Consider the following 16,199-nt stretch of genomic DNA (forward strand, 5'->3'; position numbering starts at 1 on the left):
GAGACATAGAGAAAATAATTTGGGTGTCATCAGCGTACTGATAACCCCGCGCCCCATGTCTCCGGATGACCTCTCCCAGCGGTTTCATGTAAATGTTAAATAGCATGGGAGACAGAATGGCCCCTTGAGGGACCCCAGTTTTAAGGGGCCTCTCGTCGGAGCACACGTCTCCCAGCTGCACCATCTGGGACCTCCCAGAGAGGTAGGATCGGAACCACTGGAGCGCAGTGCCCCCAATTCCCACCTCAGCTAGGCGCCCCAGAAGGATACCATGGTCTATGGTATCGAAAGCCGCTGAGATGTCCAAGAGCACCAACAGGGACACGCTTCCCCTGTCGATACCCAGACGGAGATCATCGACCAAGGCGACCATGGCCGTCTCAACCCCGTAACCCACCCGGAAGCCAGTTTGAAATGGGTCTAGATAATCCGTTTCATCCAAGACCGCCTGAAGTTGGATTGCAACCGCCCTCTCGATCACCTTCCCCAAAAATGGCAGCAGCGAAACTGGCCGATAATTATTATATACCAGGGGGTCGAGGGAGGGCTTTTTCAGAATAGGTTTTACGATGGCCAATTTGAGTTCTGATGGAAATTGGCCCTCCCTCAAAGATGTATTAATAATCCGGCGTAACAACGAAGTTACCGCCGGACCCCCCTGGGCCGCTAGCCACGAGGGACAGGGATAGAGAGAGCAGGTCGTCTTCCGAACTCTTCCGAGGATCTTGTCCACATCATCGGTACTCACCAACTCAAATCGATCCAGTACAATAGAGTCCACGGAGGCTCTGGACACCTCTACCCTAGTTTCTGCTTGAATGTCGGCGTTAAGACCTTCGCTTATCCGAGAGGTTTTATCCGCAAAAAAGTCGTTGAATTGGTCGCAGCAGGCCTTAGAAGGTTCCAGGATCTGGTTCAGGGAGGGAGGGAGCTGAGTTAGCTCCCTGACCACCCTGAACAACTCTGCTGGACGCGACTCTGCGGACGCAATACGAGCACCATAGAACGAATTCTTTGTTGCTCGTATTGCCTCTCCGTAGTCCTCTAACCGTTGGTCTAGGAGAGCCTTGTCGTCTAAGCAAAGGTATTTGCGCCAACGGTACTCTAGCCGTCGCAGTTCCCGCTTCCTTGCCCGGAGATCTTCTGTATACCAAGGCTTACATTTGGAAGCAGGCCTGAGAGGGCGCTTAGGAGCGATACTGTGTATAGCCCTTGAAAGACCGGTATTCCAGATACCGGTAAGGGCGTCAACAGAATCGCCGTCGCTACCAACCGTGAGCCCCTCTAAGGCCTCTTGGAACCTTCCAGGTTCCATCAACCTTCGAGGGTGGACCATCCGAATAGGTCCGCCACCCCCGGGGGGGGATCTGGGTAGAGACCTTGATTTTAGCCTCTACCAGGAAATGATCCGTCCATGACAAGGGGGAAATATTGACTATTTCCGCCCACGGATTTTCCACATCCGAACAGAAGACCAAATCGAGAGTATTACCTGCACAATGTGTGGGACCCTGTATTAGCTGGGACAGGCCCATGGCCGCCATGGTCTCCATGAATTCCCGAGCCGCACCGGATGGAACATAGCTGGCCGCTAGAGGAATGTTGAGGTCGCCCAGGACAAGAAGCCTGGGCGTCTCCAACATTAGCTCTGCGACCAGCTGTGTCAGCTCGTTAAGGGAGTCTGCTAATGCACGGGGTGGCCGGTACACCAACAGAATCCCTAGACTGTCCCTAGCTTTAAGGGTCAGGTAAATACACTCAATATGGGACGTCTGTCGGATGTGGTTCCTGGTGAGGGACACGGTGTTCCTATGTATCAAGGCCACACACCCCCCCGCCCACCTAACCTGCGCTGGTCCTTCACCGAGAACCCAGCAGGCAGGGCCTGAGCCCACACAGCATCCCCTTCAGGCCCTAGCCAGGTCTCGGTAATGCAAGCCAGGTCACATTTTGAGTCCTCCACAAGATCGTGGAGGATGTGGGTCTTGTTGTTGATTGACCTGGCGTTGCACAGGAGCAGCGACAGGGTTTGTGGCACGGTTGGAGCAACCCTCAGGTTCCTTTGGTTGGGAGGGGGGACCGGAAGGAGGGATAGATATGATGCATCGATCCCTCCTTCCCCTGGAACGTAAGCCCCTTCTCCCACCGCCATACCTCCCCTTGCCCCACACTACCTCAATGGGAGCTCCGCTCAAGACGATGTTATCCCTTCCCTCCCCAGCCCATGCATTCCCCACACCCAGTTCATCCCCCCACCCCACCGCGGCAGTATAAAGAGCAGAGGTTAGCCACCCCAGGCATCCTCTGCTCTAAGGGCTCGAACCCAGCCTCCCTAACCCACCTAAAAAAACGCAGCTGCGCAGTTGCGCAGCTGCGCGCTTGCTCACTGGGGAGCCGCAGATGACAAGTCCTAGGGCGGCTCCTCCGCGTGGGTGCGCAGCTGCGCAGTGTCCTCCAAACACGGAGGGCCGTCCGGTGGCGCGGCGGTAGCCCCAGCAGCAGCAACACAGTCCTTGGGGGCGGGCAGAGGCGGGAATCAATCATAGCCTTGTCTAAAACAGATTTGTAATTATGTTTATCATTTGAGCATATGCATATGTTCCAGGAAATGAAGTAAATAGTTTTTCTCTTACAATTGTTGGCTAGGTTGCAATCCCTCTTGAATTCTTTTTTCCCCTCAGAATTTCTAACCATGGAACCCTGCCCAACATTTCTCTGAACTTTCTGAAACCGGCTTTACTAAATTCCAAAATATGTGTGAATTGAAACTCAGTGAGGGTTGTGACTATCTGTTCCCACTGACAACCCTCACTGTCACAAATTCCAAGATGACATGGTAAATTTTCCAGAGTGATCTGCTACTTTTACTTCATCAGCCTGTGCTTCCCTGTTGGTTAGGATCGAGTCCAGAATAACAGGTGTGTTTGTTTCTTCTTCCACCTTCTGAGAAACTCATGCCAGCAAGAGTTTCATTGGATGATCCACTCTTTGCAGAATTAGATTTTCAGCAAATGTCAGGATAGTTGAAATCCACTATTACTGCTATGAATTACTTTTGTCACAGTTTTGTTGTCTTTCTAGAAAAGCATTACCCACGATTTCCATCTTGCTAGGCAGTCTACAGCATAGTGCAGCAACAAGGGGCTGAAACAGATCAGGCAGCTTGAAGCCACCCCCGCCAAAGATACCTTGAGACTGTGGCAAACACACACCATGGTCCTGAAGTCACCCTCTGCCACCAGCCCAACAGGGGTGGAAAAGATCCACTTCCATTTGGGCTAGTTTGGGGCCAACTCAGGAAGCCCCAGTGCAACCCCCAGCACTCTGGGAACATGTGTCATCAAAACACCATGACTCCAGAGTGGCTTGAATCCACCCCCATCTTGGAGGTGTGCGCCGTCAAAACACCATGCCCCCAAGCTACCCAGAAGCCAGCTTTTCCGGCTGGTCTGTTCAGGCCCAATATCACTCTTTTTTCTCCCTCCCTCTGTTTTTGTCCACTTTCAACTAATCTTCCATTCTCAGTGACATGGTTTTCCAGACAGATGTGCACATTCTTTACATACAACATGACAGGTATATCTTTCCAATTAGTAATCTCATCAAATGTCAGAGCATCTATGCCTCTCTATTTAGGATTTAAGGTTCCTGCTAGTCATCATTTACTATTCTCCATGCATAAGTTTACAGGGGTCTGGGGTTTTGCATTTTTCTGGTATTCTTGTGGTATTTAACTTCAAATTACTAGAGTCTGCTTCCACTGTCTTGTGTCCCCATTTTTTCCAGTTCCAGTACTAGGGCTCAGTAGTTAGTGATGGGCTTTTGCTACCTTCTCCCCTCATCCCAGAAATTATCTTAAAGCCACCTTGATCAGGTATTCAAAGCTTTTACACCTTCCTGTGGTGTATCACATAATCTGCATAGAGGTCTTTGTATTGTTATCATAGGCAGTGGTCCGAGAAATCAGGCCTTTCCACACAATATTATCTGCGTAGCCAGCTGTTAACTTTAAGTATCCTTCTTTCTCTACCAAAGATCTTTGACAAGAAGACTTGCTGAAAACATTGCTTGTTTCTGCAGTTCCTTCACTTTTCTGTTCAAAAGCTTCAGAGTTCCATTCAACATTTCCTTTGGCTTCATCAGTTTTTCACACATGAATCAGTGGGAACAGATCGTAGTCATTTGATCTGATGAACCTTTGCAGTCTTCATTGAATGCTCTAGGAAGAGAAGGTACTTCCCCAGATTACATGCCCACTGTGCACATGGCTGCCTATCACACATCTGCTCCTTCTCATGTTACTGGTTCAATTTCTCTCATCCAAAATAATTCTTTTGGTCTAAAGAATTATATATTTATCCACTTCCTTACCTTTTGTCCTCCCCCTTTTTTCTTTTTTCTCTTTGGAAACAACCTGCTGCTGTCATCACATTTCCTAATAAATTGTACACGCATGTTTTGGAGCCTCCCATCCTCCTTTTTTAGGAGAGCTAGTAGCTTGCGGCTACTACAGCTTTAAATTCTGTTGTTGTCAGGCAGGAAGATAAAGATGGCACACACCCTTCAGATCACTGGAATACTTCTCTTAGTGCCTATAGAGCTAGGCATGCCAAATGGATCTGCCATTTTCCTGGTGTCTCTCTCAACCTTCTTTACTAAGCTCCCATCATTACTAAGCCCCTCACTCTCAGGAAATGGGTGACTTTGATTCAGAACTCACCTGCTCTGATTAGCCCTGGTTATGAACTTTAGCCCCAGGCATTTATATAGAAACAGATTTTTATATACAAGCCACCTGAATCAACAACCAAAGTTTCAACCCCCACCTCACCCCAGGTTAAGTAGTGATTTCAAGAATAAAAAAAGATAGCAAAACCATTGTAATACAATTGCAGGTTTCTACACAAAGAGGGAGGAAACAGAGAGAAGGAGAAAGAGAAAATGCACACAATTCTAGCTAAAATTGCAGGCTGAGTGTCAAACTATATGTTAAAAGGAGTGTGTATTCCCTGTAATAAACATTTACATTTTACACAGTGGGAATTAGAGATGTGTCCCTTGGTAATCATACTTGCAAATTAAGCCCATGTTTATTTTCCAGTCAAAAGAACAAAGCACGATAAAAGCAAAATATGTAGGTGAAGAAAATCACATGCTATGACACGTAGACATCTTTCATCACTGGTGAGAGTACCACTTCTAAAAAACATGCCTAAGGTATTGCCTCATTTGCTCCATAGTTAGATCAAGTAACTTAGTAGCCTTAGGATTTTAGAAAAACATCTTTTTAGACATTGCAGCTTAGCTCTTACACTACAGTTAAGGTTTTTTCCCCCCTAGTTGTTTATTTGTTTATGTGCCACCTTTCTCCTAATATGAAACAGCCCACAGTACAGATTCAAACAAAATGAAGGTTAAATTTATCATTTTTTAAATAATGAAAATAAATATTTATTTTTAGGCTTGAAGAAGCAATTGGTGGCCTTTGGAAAGGAAAAAAAGGAGGGATGGATGGAAAGAAGGGGAGGAGAGAAGGAAGATGGGGGGGTCTTTTCCCCTTGGAAAAAAGGGAGCTTGCTTTGGAAAGATAATGGGGGCCTTTGGAAGGCAAGGTTGGAGGGAATGAGAGAAAGAAGAGGATAGGATGAAGAATTGGGGGTCTTCTCACCTGGAAAAAGGGGGGCTTGCTTTGGAGAAGGGAAGGGAAGCATGGCTTTGTCTTTAATTCGAAACTGGTGCCAGTCCACTTTGCACAACTGCAGAGAAATTACATGGTCTATGGGTACATCCAGCAGGTCTTCCACTTTCCCTGGGGACAGGTTCATATTCCATTACAGGACTGCAGAGAATGATCTTTTTTTAAAAAAAAAAAAGTCTCTGAAATAATAAGACACCTGGCCATTAAACATCCTGGTTGCACTCTCCAAATATATGTTAATCACATAGTCTATATAGTAACTGCCTTCAAAACAGAAGCCCAACAATTCAAAATTGCTAGGATGGACCGGTAATAGGCAAAAAGCAGACTTATTGCCAAATCAGCTCCTATGTCAAATCTAAATACTGTATCTGTTTGACTATCTGATCAAAGGAGGTATATCAAACTGTGTATAGGTCAATGGGGATAGCATCATTCACTGAGTCACCCTTAGGGTATGAAAGATGATGCTCACAGAAAGGGCCAGCAACTATCCATCAATGACTTCTATAGCCATTTTTGTCTAACAACTTGCTCTAAACCATTAACAAATTTTAAATTCTTAGCCATCAATGGCCACCGAACACCACCAAAAGGGATATGAAAAACATCAACGAAACCTTGTCTCAAATATGAAGCTGCTTGATAATTGGGATAAGCACACATCCATCAAAGCAAGTTGTCTAGGTGTATAGGGCTAGGTCCCTTTTAAAGAAGGGAGAGGTCCAGTTGCTGACTTCTTTCCCCTTTTTGGTCACATTGGTTTCATTGAGAACACCTTACCTTGGAACAATTCCAAGTGGAGTGGTTTGCTCCACATGTGAAACACTCATGTTTAAATTTGCATGGCTTATGGTTGCAGATGCCATGCAACTCAAATTCCCAACACAACAATTTATTTGCTTGCCCAGTAACCTGTTGAGGACAAAAGGAACCAGGGCCACCCACCCTTTGACTAAGATGGCCACTGTGCGTGTATTCACCTTGAATTGGTCTGGATGGGATCATGTCCCAATGAGTTGAAGGTTAAATGGCTGTTCTCAAGCAAAAATCTTTGTCATAGAGGAGCCAAGCTGGGGCGTGCAATCATCCTGGATTCCAAACCACAAATTCAGTTCAAACATTCCCCTCTGAATATGTCCACTTTCATAATACACATTACAGAACTCATTAAAGGGAAGTAATATTTTAAACTCTAACTGGGAAATTAAAACAGAATAAAATTCTTCAATAGTGTTGGTGGCCTGAAATAAAAGAAAGCTGAGGCAGTGGTTGGCATGGTCCAGAATTTCGGTGTTTTCAAACAGTATTTTTTGCCCAGGATGGTTTGTGGCATGTTCTGCTACTGGTGACTTTTCTGGCTGACCCAGTCTGCAGTGTCTCTCATGTTCCTTGATTCTTGTTTGCACACTGCGTTTGGTGGTCCCTATCTAGAACATGACCACATAGCCCGAAAAACCCACAAAAAACTATGGATGCTGGCCATGAAAGCCTTCAACTTCACATAACAGTGAATAATTTCAGTAGTTTATTCCAGCTACAAGAAAGCCTTCAAAAACAATAGTTTTTTTTCAGGCTATTTGCAATTCAGGATTTAGTCTATGCAAAATTTGCATGTGGTTGTTTTGCAAGAAAACAGCATTTTCTCTGAAGGCAACAGCATTTGCTGAATGGAAAATAATACTTCAATGCAAAAATATTACTTCCTGCACAGAAAATGCTATTTCCACTGTTTTCTATGTAAATCAACCATTTGTAAATTTTACACAGAACAAACCCCCATTACAGCTTTTTTTTTCTGCACATGAATTAATATTTCTATGTTGTGCAGGAAACAGCATTTTCTGTTTTCTGTGCAAAACAACCATATGCAGATTTTACACTGAATAAGTCCCAAACTGTGAAGGTTCTTGGCAGTCCACAATTAATCTTAAACTTAAAATTAAACTTTCTGCATTGCTGAACTCTTCCAGACCTGCAACTTGTTCTCTTGATACAATTCCTATTCATCTTCTAATGTCTATAGCTCCTTCTTTTTTGCCCTTGCTTCTCTATATTTTTAACTTCTCTCTCTTTATGGGTTCTTTCCCTTCAGTATTTAAACATGCTTTAGTTTCCCCTATTCTGAAAAAACATTCTCTTGATCCCTCTTCTTTATCTAGCTATTGTCTGATTTCTCTTCTTCTTTTTCTTTCTAAGATTTTGGTCGTTTACTCTCGCTGTCTTGAGTTTCTTAAAGCCAACTCCATTCTGGATCCCTTTCAGTCCGGTTTCCGCCTATGGCATTCTACAGAAACAGCTCTCACAAAGATCTCGGATGATCTTTTACGAGCCAAAGCTAATGGCCTTTACTCTGTTCTTGTTCTTCTTGATTTGTCTACGACCTTTGACACCATCTTCTAGTTGACCTTGGATTCTCAGACTCTGTTCTTGACTGGTTTAGATCTTATTTCTCAGACAGATCTTTTACAGTGGTCACGGGTGGTCAGGCTTCATCTTCTGCTCCATTATCTGTTGGAGTTCAGGGCTTTGTTTTGGGTCCCCTATTGTTTTCTCTCTACACTTTGTCCCTAGGAAAACTCATTAGTTCATTTGGCTTTTCCTATCATTTGTATGCTGATGACACTCAGCTGTATCTTTCCACCCCTGACCTTTCTCTGAGTCTTGAACAGCAAGTTTCATCTTGTCTTACAGCTGTCTCTCAGTGGATGCGGCATTGATGTTTGAAGCTCAGTATGTCCAAAATGTAGATTCTCGTTTTTCCAACTACTCTTCAATACCCCTTTTTGCTTCTGTTGATGACATTTCTATTTGACCAGTCCAGGAAGCCTGTAGTCTTGGTTTTATTTTTTATTCTTCTCTATCATGTATCCTCCAGATCAAGGCCACAGCTAAAGCATGCAGATTCTTTCTATACAATATTGCCAAAATCCAACCATTTCTCTCTGCCTCTACTGCCAAGATTCTGGTCCATGCCTTAGTGGCCTCACAACTTGATTTCTGTAACCTCCTTCTGGCAGGGCTTCCTCTTTCTCACCTCCATCCTTTAATTTCTATCCAGCATTCAGCGGCACATATTATTACATCCTCCCACTGCTTCAACCATATCTCTCCTTTATTGTCATCCCTTCACTGATTTGCCCTCCCTTTACGTATTCAGTATAAGCTTCTGTTATTGACATTTAAAACCCTACATGGGCTGGCCCCTCCTTATTTATCAGACCTTCTTTCTCCTCACCTTCCCACTCATACCCTCTGTTCTAGAAGGCAAGATCTGCTGTCTCGGCCTAAGATTTTCACTGCCTTGTCCCGGCTTCATCCCTTTTCACTTGCTGCCCCTCACTCCTGGAACCTCCTTCCCACATGAACATGGCTCATCACTTCTTTGACCGGTTTCAAAACTGAGTTGAAGACCATCCTGTTCAGGGAAGCATTCTCAGGCATTGTGTGATTGTTACTGAATGTTTTTAATTTGTTGCCTTCCTTATTTCATTGAACCCTTTCCTGTATTATTATGTATTATTTTATATGTATTATTCTGTTATTTCATAGAATGTACGTGATGGGCAGGTTTAATTTTTTATTTGTTTTACTGATTGTATGTACAGCGCTGTGTAAATCTACAGCACTATATAAATAAAGCATAATCATCATCATCATCATCATCTCATCAGGGTTTCTTGACTCTCCCAATCATGTTTTTCAACTGTTTTAGAACATTGTTGAGTATTTTTTCCATCACACTCCATTTATCTGAAGTGGTGCCTGGGAGCTATTAGTAGCTATTGTGCTGTAACTTGTTAATCTTCAGTATGACAGAGTTCTGCTTGATTGACATGTAAAGCTACAACCTTGCAAGCACATTACATCTACAGTACAAAGCCTGGCACAGAACTGCAGGTCTTTAGTTTTCCAATGCCCAAATCAGCCATGTTTTTGTGTCACTATGGAAGACACCCATTGCCGCTGTTCTGTGATGGCAGAAGTGGTAAACACAAGGGTGTACTGGCAATGCAGATTACTTTTGCATTCAGCATCCTCGCACTCCATAAAGTGAGGTCAGATTCTGTGAACTCCACTTGCACAATTTTAACACTTCTCTTTACAAAAACAGGATTACCCTAACTAAACCTGGAATACATTACTGCTAGGCCTATTATTGTTCTTCTTTGGTAGCATAACAGCAATGCACTTGGTAATTTAATACCATTCCCATTTCATTTAAATAAGAAATGCAAGTGCTTTCTTGGAAAATGAGATCGATTGATATTGTCTGGTGAAAGAGATTATAGACAACAACTTTCAGTGCCAAACAAGCACCGTGACATTATTCTATGCTAATGAGGTGGAAGTTTTCCCAGTTGGATATCCTGGGAAAACCAACTATTATTATCCAAGTGCTTCATTGCAAATGACTGCATTGTGCTTTGAAATTAAGCTTTTCCTGGTCTGTCTTTTCTGCATCATATTTTAGTGATTCTTAAGATACATAATATAAAAATTTAAAGACCTGCAAGGTTATGATATTAAGCTTTTATTCCTAGCTGATACTCTGTGAAATAGCAATGTAATCAAGGCAACAGAGAGCCCAAGTGATGAGAGCCTGGAACTTTTGTAATGCTCCAAAGGTGAAATGTTTAGTTTCCATATTTTTATTTTTATTGTAAAGCATAACATTATCGTTTGCTTGCACTGCAAAGGGACATACTACCCAGACATTAGCTTACAATGGGACTAGACTGACAAAAGAGTTTGATTTCAAAATCCAGATAGAATTGTAATTGTATCTACTAAATTTAATTGTCATTGAATCTACTAAATGCTAATCCTTTGTTTTTATTTCTGTAAGACACTTGGTGAAAAAGTGAAATTTGCATTTGTCTTACAGTTTGCATTTTTTAAAAAACACCTAGTGTTGAATTAACTTTAATGTAATTGTGAAAGAATTTCATTTTACATTTTAAAGGGAATTTTTGTTTCATATAAACATACAGTAAATACCATTTTAGAGCATGCTCTTTTTATACTGCTTAGGGAGAGAGAGGGAGATCTTTTGGGGAGTGTGGGAATATGTATAAATCTGTGGTCAAATGTTTGGTCAGTGAACCACTGGAATAATTTAGATAGTTCATAAATGTGGAGGGAAATACAGTATCCTTAGGGTAGTCAGGTGGTAAAACTACAATATTGAGATCAATTATATTTGTATAATATCAAGGTTTCACATCATGATTTCAAGAAAGATTTTTATTTTAAAAAACAAACATATTCTTTACATAATTGAAATTGTGGCCCTAGAACTTGGAATGTTCATCCTGAGTATCAACAAGGATGCTGTGGATTTTATTAGTTTGCCTAAACAACCGATCTTAAACCAAGATACATTTGAAGCTCAGCCCAGTCATAATAAATAGCTGAAGCCTAACATGCTTTTCTTTTCTTAAGTACCCAGCCTGGATCTGAAGAGACATTTGCTGTAGATTGTAAAACTTGCAGTGAACTTTGGCCAAGCTTCAAAAGATGTTCAGTATAAAAGCTCAGGGGATTCCTTAACTATGGGGTTGGCAAAGGGCAGGTTTGGCCGGATTTTTTTTTTTCTTTTGAGGTTTTCTTATCTTCAGTTTCAAACTTTATAACCTCTAAAATTGATTTCAGAGTATACTGTCAGTGCACAAAGGGTGTGTGTACATGATAAGGGAACATGGGACAAAAATCTCCTAAACTTAACTAACTGCTTAGTTAACAAGAACTGGCCCACCTTAGCTGCCTTGAGAGTCATTAGGCCCTCAGATATCAGTTCTCAGAGTTAATTTTTTTTCTTGCATGTTTGTAATGAACCTAATCTTGGTCACAGCATTAGTTCCTGGCAGTGTTATCATAGGTGGAACTCTGAAAACTCTGAAAATCAGAGAGTATCCAATCCAGGGTTTGTTTTTTACACTCACATTATTAGAAATGAATTCAAAGATATAGCCGTGTTACTCTGTAGAATCAGTATATAGAGAGATCTATGACACTAACTGAAAGAAAGAAGTTGACGGCATGAGCGTTTGCACACTTAAGCCTACTTCCTCAGATGCATGATTTTCTCCTAAGTGTCATTAATGTCTTTCTACATTTCTTACATAAGTATTAACACCCAACAGCCACTTCTCATCAACACTTTAAGCATACATTTTCTCCTGTGTGACCTTTTAATTAATGAGATTCTCTCTCTCTCTTTCTCTCTTTTTCTTTTCTCCTTCTTTCATATTCAAGTTGGGAACAAGGCACATTGTGGAAACAATGCAAGCTGCAGGGCATTCTGTCAATACTCTGTTTATGTGTGGTGGGCTGAGCAAGAATCCTCTCTTTGTACAGATGCATGCAGATATCACCGGTAAGTCTGAAGATACAGGGCAAACGTACTACTTTAAGTGATCCGACCTTTGGTCCCAATTAATTACTCAGCGAGATATATTAAAAATCCACGTCACAATTAGAATTGATTCCAGTAAGATTTAAATCCAAGCAAACTGTCCTCTGGGTGTAGACTTTAAGCTTGGTGGACCTGGTAACTAGGATTTCATCTGAAGTGCCATAAGAATTACTTAATTTTTTTCCCATTTCAGTGAGCTTGAATTTCTGATGGTTATATTTAATTAAAACCATAACCAAATCTTGGTTATTTTCTCTTGGTCCAATGTGGCAATCATATTTATTTGTATCGGGGGCACTGCGCTCCAGTGGTTCCATTCCTACCTCTCAGGCAGATTCCAGATGGTGATGCTGGGAGACAGCTGCTCCTCTAAGAGAGAGCTGACATCTGGTGTCCCTCAAGGCACCATTCTGTCCCCCATGCTATTTAACATTTACATGGGAGAGATCATCCGGAGTCATGGAGCACGGTGTTATCAGTATGCTGATGACACCCAGATCTATCTCTCTATGTCTCCAACTGATACAGTGACTAAGGATGGTATCTCTCCTCTGGATGCTTGCCTGGGGTCAGTAATAGGCTGGATGAGGGAAAACAAACTCAGGCTGAATCCAGTGAAAATGGAGGTACTCGTGATTGGCACCCCAAGTCCAGGGATGGAGTTTTGTCACCCAGTCCTGGATGGGGTCACACTTACCCCTAAGGACAAAGTTCGCAGTTTGGGAGTACTCCTGGATCCATCTCTACAGTTATCATCTCAAGTAGATGCGATGGCCAGGAGTGCTTGGTACCAGCTTAAGCTGATACGCCAGCTGTGTCCCTAACTGGATCGAAAGGACCTTGAAACGGTGGTACACGCACTGGTAATCTCTCGCTTAGACTTCTGTAATGCGTTCTACATGGGGCTACCTTTCTACCAGGTTTGGAAGCTTCAATTAATTCAAAATGCAGCAGCCAGATTCATCACTGGAACTTCCAGGTCAGATCATATAACACCTGTCCTAAAATCCTTACACTGGCTGCCAATTAGCTTCCGGGTGCAATACAAAGTGTTGGTTGTTACCTTTAAAGCCCTATATGGCTTGGGCCTGAGTTACTTGAGGGAACGCCTCTTCCTACACAATCCGCCCCGCACCCTCAGGACAACACGGAAGAATCTGTTAGACTACCCAAAGGTCAGACTAACAGTTACTTCCAAAAGAGCATAGCTATGGCCCCCAGGTTGTGGAACAATCTTCCGGAGGAGATCCTTCTCATCACAACCTTAGATGATTTTAAGAAGGCACTAAAGACGGGTCTTTTCCGGCGGGCATACCCACCTGACCTTCTATAAAGAACTTTAGGAAACCCCACTTCTGGTCATAACAGCATAACTGCCCACTGCCCTGCGACTACTGTAATTGAGATTTTTATACTTGTAATGTTTTTATGATATGTATTTTATACATGATTGCCTGTATGGAGATTTTTGGTTGTAATCCTGCTTCGATCCATTGGAAGAAGCAGGAAAATGCAAACAAAGTTCTTATTCTTATTCTTATTCTTATTTTCATTTCATTTTTTTATTTAATAGCAAATTCTGTTGGGAAGACCAATTCTTAAATTTACTCGGACTCATTCTTTATATGGAAGTATTTTTGGAAATGTGGAAAACATCTTTAGTTCTGAAAACCTTAAGAGGAAAAGCAGAATCATTAACTTTGTGTACGGATATGTATAAGAGGAGCCAATATGGTTTAAATCAAGTCTTAAGCTTGGATTTTAGGTATTTAGCATGCAGATTTGCATTACTTGAACATCAAACCTGACTTCTAAGTCTGATGCAGGAAGAAAGATGAAAATCAGCATTATGTAATTACATTTCATGATAGCAGAAAAACTGAACCAAATGACACAAGGTCTTGACCTAGGATGGATATATGCAACAGACTATTGCCACAGTTGTGCTTTCTATTTGTCAAACAAGATTTTATCAAGTCCACACCTTTCCTTATCTAATTCGCGTAGCCTTGGGATTGAGAGCTGCTTTCTGATGTCTAAAATTAAAGATCTATTAATAGATAATTCTGATTAAATTTTAAACTGGGGTTCTTTGACTGTATCTAATAGGGAAGTACAATGAAGGACAAAGAGGCCTTTCTGTGGTTTTGGAATTTTTCCTGTTTGTAGGAACTGACTGACAGAGGATGTCAAAGTTCATCTGACTAAATGCTTTTGGTCCTCTTGCTCTCATTAAAATCTATCTGATAAAATAGCTAACATTCCTGTATCAATCCCCTATTCTTCCAGGAAAAAGACAGAGAAATTCTGAATATATTTCTATTAAATGCAATCCCCCATTAGCCAATTATACAGGCTACCAAGAGATAATTTCATAGACCACTTAAAAGCCGCAGAATCAGATTGTTCAGATGGTTGGATGAATGCATTCATTGTGAAGGAACTTGCAGAGTAGAATGCAAGTGGCCAAGTTTTGAAAGTAACGTTTAAAATGTGACAGTAAATTTAATTCTTAATTTAGCTATCAGATCAGTTTAAACATTTTTTTGTGTCCAAATATTTTTATGATGAAGATTCTACAAATTTCATCCATACCTCCTATGCCAAGCTGGTAGTCAATACAACACACAGTTGCATGAATGAGAGGCTGCGGGAAAATCAGGAGGCAGGAAAATACTTCCCTCTAGTTCACCGATTTTTTTAAAAATTATGAGGCATTAATATGTCCTTTGCCCTCCCATGTTTGCCTGCAGCATTGTAGGTCTTCCCTTAAATGGTTCTGAAATACTTTATAAACATTCCAGGAATTTGTAACTTTTTCAGAGCTTGGGAAAGTTATTTTCTGCACTACAATTCCTAAAATCATCTAGCCAGCACAGTCGGTGTGATGGTGGTGGAATTTTGGGAGCTGTAATTGAAAAATTAACTATTGTGAGCTCTAATCCTTTGCTTCTCAGTAATCTGCACCTAAAACAAGGCAATCAAATACATTATAGAACCAGAAGGAGCGTCTCACTCTCTCACAAGAGAAGATGTTCTGGGTGCCAGCCCAGACACCCAGTTGCACTATCGCATGAGTTGTCCTCTAGGTTGTTAAGGCCTTAAGCCTCTTCTGTTTTTGATTGCCATTCTTTTCTTTCCTATCTGACACATTCTTCAACTCCTGGTGACCCCTGAGAATGCTCAATCTTTTTTGCTCTGTATTGCAGTTCCCTTGGTCCCTTTGGGACTGTGCATTCTTTAGAATATTATTGTTGTAATTGTTATTTTTACAAACCTCAGTGTTATCCTGAGCTTGCTTATGTGTTCCTCTGCATGAATGAAACTGTTTTGGTTCTAGCCCTTTCAGCATTCACTAACTTCACAACTACAAGGAAGAACAGGATAGAAAAAAGAAGAGTGCTAGGTCAGTCAGATACAGTGTAATCAGTATAGTGCATGATGTAAGCTTGTATAATATGAAGTCAAAGGCTTTCATGGCCAGCATCCATAGTTTTTTGTGAGTTTTTCGGTCTATGTGGCCATGTTCTATTATTTTTTAAAAAAATATTTAGAGTATTTATACCCCCCTCTTCAGCCACAAAGGCTCCCAGAACGTCTTACAAATGGTTAATTAGATAGTTCTCTGCCCTCAGGCTTACAGTCTAAAAAGATATGACACAAAAGGAGAAGGGAATTGAAGTGGGGAAGGGGATCAGATCCAACAGTTCTTCTCTCCCTCTGAGGCCTGAATCATGGCAGATGGACTGGAGGGAGGGCTCTGCTTCTTAGTCCAGGCCAGGCCCGATGAACCTGGGACTGCATCTCATCCTTCAAGAGTTTGTTCCTAATGTTCTAGAAGAGTTTGTTCCTGATGTTCCACCAGCATCTGTGGCTCACATCTTCAGAGAATGCTGGCATGGAAGTGAGTGGGGTATACATATCATATTTCAATTTTCTCTACAATTACAAAAAATGTCTCCCTATCGCACCCACACACTATAGGTATAAGTACCACAGAGAACAGATAGATAGATAGATAGATAGATAGATAGATAGATAGATAGATAGATAGATAGATAGATAGATAGATAGATAGATAGA

The 16,199-nt window shown here is 41.9% G+C and overlaps 1 protein-coding gene across 3 annotated transcripts in view; it reads left to right on the forward strand.

Moving 5' to 3' along the window:
* Nucleotides 1-16,199, forward strand: part of FGGY (FGGY carbohydrate kinase domain containing) — a 208,377-nt gene that overhangs the window by 137,995 nt on the left and 54,183 nt on the right. For all 3 annotated transcript variants that reach the window (XM_042462093.1, XM_042462095.1, XM_042462094.1), the window contains exon 13: nt 11,957-12,077. In XM_042462093.1, coding sequence (XP_042318027.1) covers nt 11,957-12,077 — 121 coding nt within the window. The remainder of the gene's footprint in view (nt 1-11,956; nt 12,078-16,199) is intronic.

This window comes from Sceloporus undulatus, chromosome 4 (genome assembly GCF_019175285.1).
Source record: "Sceloporus undulatus isolate JIND9_A2432 ecotype Alabama chromosome 4, SceUnd_v1.1, whole genome shotgun sequence".
NCBI classification, from domain to species: domain Eukaryota; kingdom Metazoa; phylum Chordata; class Lepidosauria; order Squamata; family Phrynosomatidae; genus Sceloporus; species Sceloporus undulatus.